This window comes from Mus caroli, chromosome 17 (assembly GCF_900094665.2).
Source record: "Mus caroli chromosome 17, CAROLI_EIJ_v1.1, whole genome shotgun sequence".
Classification (NCBI taxonomy): Eukaryota; Metazoa; Chordata; class Mammalia; order Rodentia; family Muridae; genus Mus; species Mus caroli.
Window position 1 is genome coordinate 82420881 of NC_034586.1, and position 12356 is coordinate 82433236.

Consider the following 12356-nt stretch of genomic DNA (forward strand, 5'->3'; position numbering starts at 1 on the left):
TGGGAGGTGGAGCCATGTGACCCTGCCTGACCCCAGGGCCTCTTAGATATTAGGCAGTCGAGTCCTCTGAGATAGAACTTCAGGAAGGGCAGGAGAGTGGGGGATGGGGGCAGATCCACAGTTGCAGCTGAGTCTGGTGGGTTTTTTTTTTAATTAGGTATTTATTTCATTTACATTTCCAATGCTATCCCAAAAGTCCCCCACACGCTCCCCAACCCACCCACTCCCACTTCTTGGCCCTAGAGTTCCCCTATACTGAGGCATATAAAGTTTGTACGACCAATGGGCCTCTCTTTCCACTGATGGCCAACTAGGCCATCTTCTGATTCATATGCAGCTAGAGACACGAGCTCTGGGGGGTACTGGTTAGTTCATCATGTTGTTCCTCCTATGGGGTTGCTGTCCCCTTTAACTCCTTGGGTACTTTCTCTACGGGCCCTGTGTTCCATCCAATAGATAACTGTGAGCATCCACTTCTGTGTTTGTTAGGCCCCAGCATAGTCTCACAAGAGACAGCTATATCTGGGTCCTTTCAGCAAAATCTTGTTAGTGTATGCAATGGTGTCAGTGTTTGGAAGCTGATTATGGGATGGATCCTCAGATATGGCAGTCTCTAGATGGTCCATCCTTTTGTCTCAGCTCCAAACTTTGTCTCTGTAACTCCTTCCATAGGTGTTTTGTTCCCAATTCTAAGAAGGGGCAAAGTGTCCACAATTTGGTCTTCATTCTTCTTGAGTTTCATGTGTTTAGCAAATTGTATCTTATATCTTGGGTATTCTAAATTTCTGGGCTAATATCCACTTATCAGTGAGTACATATTGTGTGAGTTCTTTTGTGATTGTGTTACCTCACTCAGGACGATGCCCTCCTGATGGGGTTTTTCTTGAGTAAAGGAATGGTGTGACGAGGGTAGATACTTGATCCATTCACCTTAGATCCTGAAGTCTCTGATCGTGTGCTGTGCCAAGGCTGTTTGGTCTTTTGTCCTCACCTGCTGCTTCCTTTTTAATTCAGAATCTTGGAACTGATTGGTTACCACCCCGAGGAGCTACTTGGCCGCTCTGCCTATGAGTTCTACCATGCCCTGGATTCGGAGAACATGACCAAAAGTCACCAGAACTGTGAGTTCCTAGATACCCTGTGTCCTTGCCATCTGCCCTTGAGGGTATGATTGACAAGACACGGCCTTGGTTACTTCCTCCCAGAGTTACCACCTTGGGTAGCAGATAAGGTAGATACCTTCAAGATGGTCAGAGACCCACCCATGCCACCAGCCCCTAAATGGCGTTTATGCAAATTAAAAAGACTCTTGAGTCCTCGCAGATGGTTAACATGCTACACAACCCTCAGGGGCAGTCTTGAAGAGCAGCTAAAAGTGGGTGTGTAACCAGCTTGGGTCTGCACTAGATCAGCAAGCACCTCGGCATAGAAGAGGGTCTGGGAAGGTCCCAACAAGAGTTGGCTCGCACTGAATCAGTTTCCATGGTAGAGAGGACGGGGCTAACCAGAGGAAGAGGTGTTAAGAGAGGGGGCTGCCTGTGCAGCAGCACACTGTACGCATGCGGGAGAGCAGCCTGCCCAGCGAAGGAATTCGGGAACAGAGCTGTCCAGTAGAGCCTCTATCACAGAAACATCCTGTGCCTTCCTAGGCCACACAAGACCTAGATAGTGCTTGCAGTGCGTCTGCTGCATTGAGAAATGTCTTTAAGTGTTAAGTGATTTAAGTAGCTTTTCGTGGCACATGGCTACCTTATTGGACCGAGTGGCTCTGTGGTGTTCCCTTGGCCACGTTTCCAGTTCGGTCTTTCCATTTGTGGATGCTCCAGGGTAATTTTGAATACGTAAAACCCATCAACATGTAAGAAACTGGACTTGGTCCTCTGAGGACTAGGGATTGGTAGACTTGATCTCTACCCTAAGGAGTCTTTGTTTTGGAAGAAAAAGGAGCCCAGCTCCCAGAAACTGGGTGACCTTTAACCTTAGCATCTCTCATAGCATCGTGGTAATACAAACAGCAGGTGAATGAGAATCTCGTAAACAGACTATATTTGGGAAAGAGATCGTCCAAGCAGGACGCTGGTACAGACAGGGCTGCTGAGGGGATAGGCTAGGAGCCTTCAAATAGGAAACCCTGAGAAGCCGCCTAGCAGCCATACTGGCAACGTAGGAAACAGAAGTGTAGCTTTCTGTCCCTAGTCTGATTCGGCCTGACACTCCTCTGTCTACAGTCGGGACAGCTCGAGCTCAGCTTCACTAGCTGTGCAGCAACTCCACAAGCTGTGCACAGCATGGGGGGGGGGGAGAGAGAGAGAGAGAGAGAGAATATGAATATATGAATGAATTCAAAGTCACCCCTCTGTTTCCTCCCTGGGAGCTTTGGGTTTCATCTGATCTAGTAACACAGCAGGGACCATCATGGCATCTCAGACAAGTCTCTTACTGTGTTCTCTGGCATAAAAACAAAAATACCCAAATAGACTACCCCAGGGGTGGCAGGATACTCCCTGATGCTCTCTCTGACCCAGCCAGAGACTCCAAGGTGTTGTGTCAGCCTTCTCTTAGAGGGCCCCCAATGCTTTTGTGCTCCCTAGGGGTTCCCCATCCCCAAGGCCGATTGGTAGAGACGCACAACTTTATTCTGCTCAGCTCTGGCCTAGCTCACCAGCTAGTGTCTCTGGGTCTGGCTTCCTTTTTTTTCTTGGCCTTCTAAGCCAATGGGGTCTGTCAACACATCCGGGAAAATATCTTCATTTTAAGTACCTGGGAATTCTTGGAGGGCAGCGTTATATATACTTTGTCTCCTGGGGAGGGCTGTTAGAACTCAGTGGACATGTGGAAAGAAGCCCGCTCCCTGTTTAGAGCTCCCTCATCTATAAAGAGGGATAGGATAGCAAGGACGCTGGTCCTACTGGTTTGCAGTTGACTCCTGGGGGGAAATACGTTGGAAAAGCTTTTTGGTTGGATATTGTTTTTACTTAATCCATATATTTAACCCCCTAGCACACCTAAGGATAACTCACAGTCCAAATTGAAAGTACAGACTCTTGTTTTTCTGGGTTTTGTTTTTGTTTTTTTTCCCCCAGTAGAGTTAGGAAAAGCTGCCCTGAGCACAGAGGCCTATATTTAACCAAGAGGCCTGCATCAAGCAAAGTCAAATCTACACGGGCTGGAAACAAAGCCATCAGCTGTGAGAGAAGTCTTTCCACCCTATTCCCCTACAAGTACAGTTCCATTCTAGATCCCCTGCCAAGGTGTGTGGGGGGTCTCTGATCCACCATGTGTGTCACAGCTTGTGTGTGTTTCCCATCAAACCGCTTGGAGAAGCTCAGTCCTCAGCCAGATTTAGATAATTGAAAGTCATATTTCCAAATGGGCTAATAATCTATACACTGTCACTCTCAGAGGGGAAGGGTTGGGCTGGTTTCTCTTTGTTGTGCTCTTAGGAAAACAAGATTAAAGGCCATAAAAAGCCTTTCTCTCTCCTGGAGTGGCAGGCCCTTCACCAAGGCTGGCATTAATGAGAGGAATGGGAGTGGGGTGACTTAGAGGTGATTGATACAGCAGGCCCTCGCCTGCACTTAACAGAAGTGCAGTTCAAACCTCTGCTCAGCGAACTTCTTTGTGAAAAAGACTAAGAACACTGAATGTGGCAAGCAATAAGAACTATGTAAATGAGCTAATTCCAGGCTTGATGCCATGCAAGAATTGCGTCACTACAGCCAGGTGGCCTCCATGTCACCCAGAAAGGGACAGCAGAAAAGATAAAGGTTCCTTCTCTGGCCAAGGAGTCCATGATGGTTAACAAAGTGGCCTTAGCCCATTTTTTTTCTTCTCACTTCTTTCTGGCTCAACATAATGTAGTTAGAGAGGATCCATGGCCCCTGGAATCAAAAGACCGATGATCTAAACACTATTACTGTTATTCTGTGCAAAGTGAAGCAAACACAGCCTTCCTAGGCTGCGTTTCCTTGTGTTAAAGGGTGCTTGCTGTCTCTCCTCCCTCCTGCACAGGAGTCCATTTAAAAGATTAGATGAAGGTAAGACAATCAAAGTGGCAAAACAATCTGACTACTGCTGATAATAAAAGCATGGTCTTCAGCAGATAATCTAGAAGTTTCTTACCTTGTTACACCCCCATGAAAAAGAAAGCCACATTCTTTTGGTTGTGGATTTGGACACAGATGCCTATTGCAGTTTTATTCACAACAGGAAACTCAAACATCCAGGTGAAGGAATAAACTGGCCATGGTACACCCAATGAGACACTTCTCTCCCACAAACCACAGAAACACCCACAACCTCAGGAACACGATGCTCAAGGATAATGAAGCCAAACTCAAGAAAGTCTACTCCCATAGACGTCTAGAAGGGACAGGAGACGGTGCTGGGGAAAGATCAGTGATCATCTGGAATCAGAAGTCAAAACTAGGAGTAGTTAGGCACATGGGCCGTGGGGCAGGCTCAGATGAAGTTTTTGGTCCCTTTGCTGTGGTGATGGCTACTTAGGTGTTGACGTTTGTCAAAACTCATTGCACTGTATGAGTGAAATAGTTACCTTTCCATGGGAGGTAAATTAAAATACAATAAAGCTTGTTGTGGAGAGGAAAATAGTGTCTAATCTAGACTCTCAAGCCTGAGACTGTGCAAGCTGGCAAGCATGTTTAGCCAAAGGACTCTTTCAAGGGCTGCAGTCGCTGTCGATGGGAAACAGGAGTTTCACACACTGGTAACCCACACCAAGCAAGGCAGCCATGACACTGAACTCCACAGGTGCACGATGTAATGACAGTCACAGGGACTTGAATTTATCTCACAAGGCAGCGGTGGCTCTGCTGAGCAATGCGCACATGTAATTCTCCATCATTCCTGCTCCTCGCTGCTGCGTGTTAAGATATCCAAGAGGGTAAGATGTGCCAAGGCAAAAGGACTGTGACTGGCGTGACTATGAACAAGGCCATCCCTCGACCATGCAGGACTGATGAGGTGGCCCACGAGCTGACTGGTAGACCCGAAGAGACTGTCCACAGGGAACATAGCTCTTCTCTCCTAGAACTCCAGGACAATTGCCCTAAACAATTCCCAGTAACATAACTGGTACAGTACCTAAGCACTAGGCATTGATAGCTTGTGGAAGAAGAAATTCCTAAACAGTGTTTGTGTAGCCGATGAGGCAGGCAAGTCCATTTGATCTGCAGCACAAACAGCAGTACCCTTCTGGACAGTTAGAAATGACAGTGATGGACATGAGAGGAAACCACACCAGGATTGTCGCTTCCCCAAAGTCCCCAAGCCAGCAAGACTTCCTGAGCCTCCCATCATCCCTCTCCAGTTCTCTGTGACCTGGGCACTTCTGGGCTGGAGCTCTGGAGCTCTGAACAATCATTTGGTGGGTGAGGAGGAGGGTGGGGTGAAAGTCAGTGGACAGTCATTAGCAGACATTTCTAAAGTCAGCAGACATGACTGAAAAGGAGCTCTTGAGAGCTCTTTCACAAAAATGAAAAATGCATTTGGAAATGGGGAAGAAGACAAACTAGTGTATGGGACACCCCTTGGTGTTTTTTTTTAGACTGAAATTGACTACTTAGAACAGCCTAGGAGAGGAAAGAAACTCTAAGCTGGCAGTCTCACGGGGTAGTTGGCAAGTTTAAAGACCTTCCAGTGGCTGAGGTCCTGAATTAACAGTACAGGTCTCTCCCTACTCCAGATAAATTAGAGCAGTAGTTTCTCTCAAATGGTCTCTGGCTCCTAAGGTAGCAGAAAGTTCAAGGGACACAAAGTTTAAAAAACAAACTTCAGCTGGGTCTTGTGACACAGCTCTTGAGTTGAGTCCCAGTTATTCAGGAGGCTAAGGCAGAAGAATGGTTTAAGGCCGGCCTAGAAATAGCAGAAAGGACTGGGGCTGGAGCTCCGTGGAAGAGCACTTGCCCAGCCCTGTTCTGTCCTCCACAGTCAGGGAATGGGACAGGGCTGCAGCCCTGTGGTCCACCTTCCAGATGTGGTCTGCCACCTTCAGGAGGTGAAGTCAGTAGTGTGCTGCTCCTTGGTTGACTGGGAGTCACTCCTGCACTGGGCAGGCAAACATCTGCTTTCCTTCAGAACTCCTATTCCTATTTTTTGAAACGAAGAGTTGGCTGAAATGATCTCCCCCCTATACCCCAACCCTCTCAACTCTTCCTGGCCTTGGCGTCCATCTGGCAGCTCTGTCCATCCCCCTCCCCCGGCAGGTGACACATCCTGTGGGGTTAGAGTGTGTGCTGCACACCACTCCTGCACCTCTCTTACCTCTGGCTCCTTTCTTCACTAGTGTGCACCAAGGGGCAGGTGGTATCTGGCCAGTACCGGATGCTAGCCAAACACGGAGGATATGTGTGGCTGGAGACCCAGGGGACGGTCATCTACAACCCCCGCAACCTGCAGCCTCAGTGCATCATGTGTGTCAACTATGTGCTGAGGTGAGTCGAGGAGGGAGCAGCCAGCCTCTCAGGGCCGTGGGCAGTACCTCCACATGCTGGCTGTGGTGTGGATCCTTCTGACTGGGAGGGTTCTATATTGAGATCTTAGGAACAGAGCTCTAGAGCGTTTCTTTTCCATTTGTCAGCTATGGTATCATGTCTCTGACTTGTGCTAAGGGGGAGAAGATGGCATAGAGTAATGCTTGATGTTGTGTGAATGGGAGACAGTGCTCTCCTGGGTAAGCTGTTTTGGGAAGATGTGGATGTTATACCCTCTCCCCTCCACCCCTGGAAAGACTATGAGCGGCTGCCATTGATAATATGAAGGAAACGAACATAGGAATCCAGGACTCTTGTGTGCCTACAGCTTGAGCACAGGTAGCGAGCGAACAGCCCACAGGTTGAGGCTAACCTCAACGTCTCTGCTTCTGTGGCTCACAGAATTGGATTGTTTGTGCTTCCGCCTAACACTTCTCTGAGAGGTTTATCTATCAGGCTTCTGACGTGTCTGCGGTGGGAGAGCCAAAGGCTTTTGCTAAAAGATGCAGAGACTCTAAGCAGCTCTCTCTTCCCATCAGTGAGATCGAGAAGAACGACGTGGTGTTCTCCATGGACCAGACCGAATCCCTGTTCAAGCCGCACCTGATGTCCATGAACAGCATCTTTGACAGCAGTGATGATGTGGCCGTAACTGAGAAGAGCAACTACCTGTTCACCAAACTGAAGGAGGAGCCCGAGGAACTGGCCCAGTTGGCCCCCACCCCGGGAGATGCCATTATTTCTCTCGATTTCGGTGCGTACTTCCTAGCCCTGGTTGAACCCACAGAACCCTCATGGGCTCGCGGACAGTTCTTGCTATGACAAGTCTCCCTGGCCACAGCTTCCCTAAACCACAGACACACTCGGGCCTTGCTGATCACTGTACGTGGTCAGGCTCTGCTAGGTAGAGAAGAAGCACAAAGTTATGGCCACTGAGTTATATGTCCTCATGAAGGCTAAAGAGGTAGGCAAGGAGAGGGCTCCCTCTTGAGGGGTCCATCCTCTACCTGGCTTGAGAGTCTGAGTTGAGTCATGTGTCTCAGGGAGTGCCCTCTAACTTAGGTGAAAGGCTGAGTCAGAACAGTGCCAGAACCAGTAGCCAAGAGGAGACTGAGGGCGAGGATGAAGCCCTCGGTGGCTGCTTGCGTTAGAATGTCTGCCCATCTTCCTGGAAGAGAAGTCCTTTTGGTCCAGAGTACTGAGCTCTCATCTGACACCCGGAACTGTCCAGGGAAAGGCCTCTTCTAGTCTGCACCCTCTCCAGCCCAGCTCTGACTGCTCCCCTTTGCAATCCCCTTTTGATAATGTGTATTTGAGAGGCCACAGGAAAATGGACACCTCAGAGAACCAGAGAGGGCAATGAGCCCTCTTGCACGAGATAACCTTGTAACCCCCCAGCTCCATGATGGTACTAAGGCAAATGGCCCAATTCTCCTCTGATAACTTCCTCAACTCTGTTCTGGAAGGCTCTGCAGGAAACAACTGCTTCTCTCTAGTAAGCTCAGTCTCTGAAAGCCAAACACTGCTGGAGATTGTTCTCTTTATAGGAAGTCCCCAGATTGAATCATAGTTCTGCTCCTATCTAGGCTCCACAGTACTGAGGGTGTCAACCTCAGGCCCTCTTTTAGGACCTTTTGTGAACTTTCTGGGCGTATCCACCCTGGGGTGAGCCCAGACCTCACGAATGCTCCTCAAGCAAGCCTTGTCTTTACAGGAAGCCAGAACTTCGATGAACCCTCAGCCTATGGCAAAGCCATCCTTCCCCCAGGCCAGCCATGGGCCACGGGGCTGAGGAGCCACAGTGCCCAGAGTGAGTCCGGGAGCCTGCCAGCCTTCACTGTGCCCCAGGCAGGCACCCCAGGGAACACCACACCCAGCGCTTCAAGCAGCAGTAGCTGCTCCACGGTGAGCCCCCACCCTCCAGGAGAGCATACAGGGCTCGTGGGCCCCTCAAGCTCCACTGCCAGATGACTGGACAGACCCCCTGAGAAGTACTGCCTCCCTTGGGTATTATAGTGCCCCTGGCTCTTAGCATCTGTCTTCCACCCTTATCCATGTAGCGACACCTGGAATCACAGCAAGAACCTAGGCTGGTCTCTGCAAACCAAAGGCTTCAACCACAGAGCCCTGTTGGCCACAGCCTCTATCCATTTGCACATCAAGACACACAGGACCAGTAGTTCACAACCCCGTGTTATACAAATCCCTCTCTTTGACGGGAGAAATTGAACAAGCCTTTCACAGGGTCACCTAGATCATCAGAAAACACAGAAATTTACTTTATAATTCATAACTGTAGCCAAATTACTGTTTGGAGTAGTGAGGTTGGGGGGTTAGCACAGCATGAGGAACTGAAGGGAAGTCAAGGACCACTGACCTAGGAAGTGATCCAAGCCTCTCCTTAGAGGGAGACTAAGGTTCAGAGAGGTTGATGAACTGAGCTGCTTCACACCGCTTGTAAATAGTAGTCCCCTTCACAGATGCTTGGTAGACCGGGGCAGAGTGCAGAAACATGCTTGTCTGTTCTCACTGGACTCCTGGCGAGACAGGCCCCGTGTTCTTACGTGGTCTCCTCCTTCCTGGTTTCCAGCCCAGCAGCCCTGAGGATTACTATTCATCTCTGGAGAATCCCTTGAAGATCGAAGTGATTGAGAAGCTTTTCGCCATGGACACGGAGTCGAGGGACCCGTGCAGTACCCAGGTGGGCCCCACGCGTGGGTGATGAGGGCTCCTTTGCAGAGACCCCCGGTGTGCTGCGCAAAGCTTCGAGGTCAGGGAGCTTGTGAGTGGCCCGCTCCCTTCCTACTGTGTCCCTGCTCAGCCCCACACTTCTGTCTAACTGTTGACCCCATCTCTGTCTTGCACAAATGGCGTAAGTGGTGGTGGTGGAGGTGGGCGAGGGTGGTGATGAGCATCTCCAGAGGCTATCCTCACACCTCCCTTTGATTGTCTCAGACTGAGTTCTCCACCCCAGCTTCCACATTGTTCTTTAGTGGGTGGCCTTATCCTATCCTGCAGAACCTCTCGTTGTTTCTGTGCATGTCTTTTTCCTGTGTGTGTGTGTGTGTGTGTGTGTGTGTGTGTGTGTGCCTGTGACACTTCTTAGCACAAGCAGGCACACTTCCTTCAGTACCAGTCTTGGGTACAGAGATCTATCCGTAGTGAGGGGGTCATTGTCTGACCGCGGCTGAAGCTTGTGTCTTTGCTTATGAGTGTTCTGTTGTGACCATGGGTGTCTCTGAGTATCTACTGGTGAGAACAGCAGTCCCTGTGGGGGAGATGAAGATTAGCTGTTACAAATAGGATAAAGGGGCAGCCCGTGCAGCAGAGGCCAGAAGTTGGCCTGGCTGAAAGAGAAAGAGAAGGCTGCAGGTCAAAAGTGGAGGAAGCTCACTGAACCTGTACAGGACGAAGGGAGAGATGCAAGGAAAAGGTTATATCCCAACAGCAATCCTTGTACGTTCAATGGCAAATCTGAGCATTTCCAGCAGAGGTGTTTGAATGGAGGACTGACAGTTTCAAAAGGCCTAGGCAGGGTAGGGCCGGGCCAGCCGCTATCCACCCTTTGCTCTGTGTCTCCTCAGACGGACTTCAGTGAACTGGACTTGGAGACCTTGGCACCCTACATCCCTATGGACGGCGAGGACTTCCAGCTGAGTCCCATCTGCCCAGAGGAGCCGCTCATGCCAGAGAGCCCCCAGCCCACCCCCCAGCACTGCTTCAGTACCATGACCAGCATCTTCCAGCCGCTCACCCCGGGGGCCACCCACGGCCCCTTCTTCCTCGATAAGTACCCGCAGCAGTTGGAAAGCAGGAAGACAGAGTCGGAGCACTGGCCCATGTCTTCCATCTTCTTTGATGCTGGGAGCAAAGGGTCCCTGTCTCCATGCTGTGGCCAGGCCAGCACCCCTCTCTCTTCTATGGGGGGCAGATCCAACACGCAGTGGCCCCCGGATCCACCATTACATTTCGGCCCTACTAAGTGGCCTGTGGGTGATCAGGGTGCTGAACCCCTAGGAGCCCTGCCGGTGGGGTCATCGCAGTTGGAACCTCCGAGCGCCCCGCCTCACGTCTCCATGTTCAAGATGAGGTCAGTGATAGATGTCTGGCTGGAGGGGACATACTGGGCAGGGCGAGTACATGTACACACCCACTAATGGAGGCTCTAGAGGTTCACATCAGCTTCCCGCTGACCGTATCCCCTCACTGTATGTGTAGGCAGCTGGCACTTTTCCTAGTCCTCCTCTGACAAGTGAGAGCCAGACCCCAGCAGATAGAAGAAGGGGCTTTTTTAAGTGATGTCTGCCTACCTTTGGACACAGATAGGTATTATTGTATTTCCTCCATAGTCCTGTGCTGTCTGTCTGTCCGGAGCCTCTGTGGGGTGCACACAGGCACCAGCATTTTCCTGTCTTCCCAGTAGGCTGCAGTCCCATAAGCTGATGTGTCTTGTCTATAGTCTGTACCCTTTATAGAGCACCCCAGATGGTCCTCTGGAAGGGAGGCATTCAGCAGAAATCCTCGTAGAGACTGTTGTCATCTAGCTGGGCAGGACTGAGGTGGACAGGTGTGTGGAGAGAGGCGCAGGTGACAGAACTCTTGAGCATCTTACAGAGGGAAGAGCTGAGCTGCCGCCACTCAAGCCCTTTGGCACTCTGCCCTCCATAGATCGTCTGAGTCATGGATTCTGATGAAGACACCAGGCAGCGGGAGGCTGTAGATGCCTCACACCCACCACTGTCTTCTCTTGGCATTGGCAGGTCTGCAAAGGACTTCGGGGCCCGAGGTCCATACATGATGAGCCCAGCCATGATCGCCCTGTCCAACAAGCTGAAGCTAAAGCGGCAGCTGGAGTATGAGGAGCAAGCCTTCCAAGACACAAGCGGGGTAAGCCATGCCTGTGAACGAACAGCCTGCTGGACAGGAAGGAGATGAGGCTAGGGTAGAGATGCAGACAGCTAGATCTGGTAGTGAGCACCTGCGCCTGCTGGGTCTGTGCGGTACCCACCCCACTCCACCCTGGCCCACTTCCTCCAACTACACGTCATCTCTGCAGGGGGACCCTCCAGGCACCAGCAGTTCACACTTGATGTGGAAACGTATGAAGAGCCTCATGGGCGGGACCTGTCCTTTGATGCCTGACAAGACCATCAGTGCGAACATGGCCCCCGGTAAGCAGGCCTGGCCCAGGGGTCTGGTGGAGGGTTGAAGGCTCAGAGCACATTCCCTGAGCCTTGTTAGAATGGGTTATATCCATGCCATGAGCAGGATCCCGGCTCAGAGGTCTCTACGTGACTTCTGAGAAAGAAAGCAGGCTGAGAGCACTATTGTCTGCCCTAATGACAGCACCACAGTTCACTCTCTGGCTTGGATCCTCCAGATGAATTCACCCAAAAATCTATGAGAGGCCTGGGCCAGCCACTGAGACACCTGCCACCTCCCCAGCCACCATCTACCAGGAGCTCAGGGGAGAACGCCAAGACTGGGTTCCCGCCACAGTGCTATGCCTCCCAGTTCCAGGACTACGGTCCTCCAGGAGCTCAAAAGGTGTCAGGTGAGTGCTTTGGAACTCCCACCATAGCCAGGGTCTGATGCAAACAGGTGGCCTGGCTGGCCAGAGAGCTGAGAGGCAACCGCTTGCAGGAAGCAACTCTACATTTGGACAAGACTGCCTTCAGAGCCTCTGCTCAGGTCTGATGCGACTGCTTACAGTCCATAGGGCTCTTCCTCAGCCAAGCTGCATGAGATGGTTTAGCCAGGACCAAGTCTCCTCTTTATTCCAGAGCCTGCATGGTACCAGGCCCAGAAAGGATTTGATAATGACTTGTTCAAAGAACAAGGAAGGCCCAGGAGGGTGCAGGCTCC

General features: G+C 50.8%; 1 protein-coding gene across 1 annotated transcript in view; it reads left to right on the forward strand.

The window, feature by feature from the left end:
• Epas1 (endothelial PAS domain protein 1) overlaps nt 1-12356 on the forward strand; it is an 82629-nt gene that overhangs the window by 66787 nt on the left and 3486 nt on the right. The window contains exons 7-15 of the mRNA XM_021185964.2: nt 1015-1121; nt 6305-6452; nt 7031-7245; nt 8206-8396; nt 9082-9192; nt 10076-10581; nt 11252-11378; nt 11548-11662; nt 11872-12045. Coding sequence (XP_021041623.1) covers nt 1015-1121; nt 6305-6452; nt 7031-7245; nt 8206-8396; nt 9082-9192; nt 10076-10581; nt 11252-11378; nt 11548-11662; nt 11872-12045 — 1694 coding nt within the window. The remainder of the gene's footprint in view (nt 1-1014; nt 1122-6304; nt 6453-7030; nt 7246-8205; nt 8397-9081; nt 9193-10075; nt 10582-11251; nt 11379-11547; nt 11663-11871; nt 12046-12356) is intronic.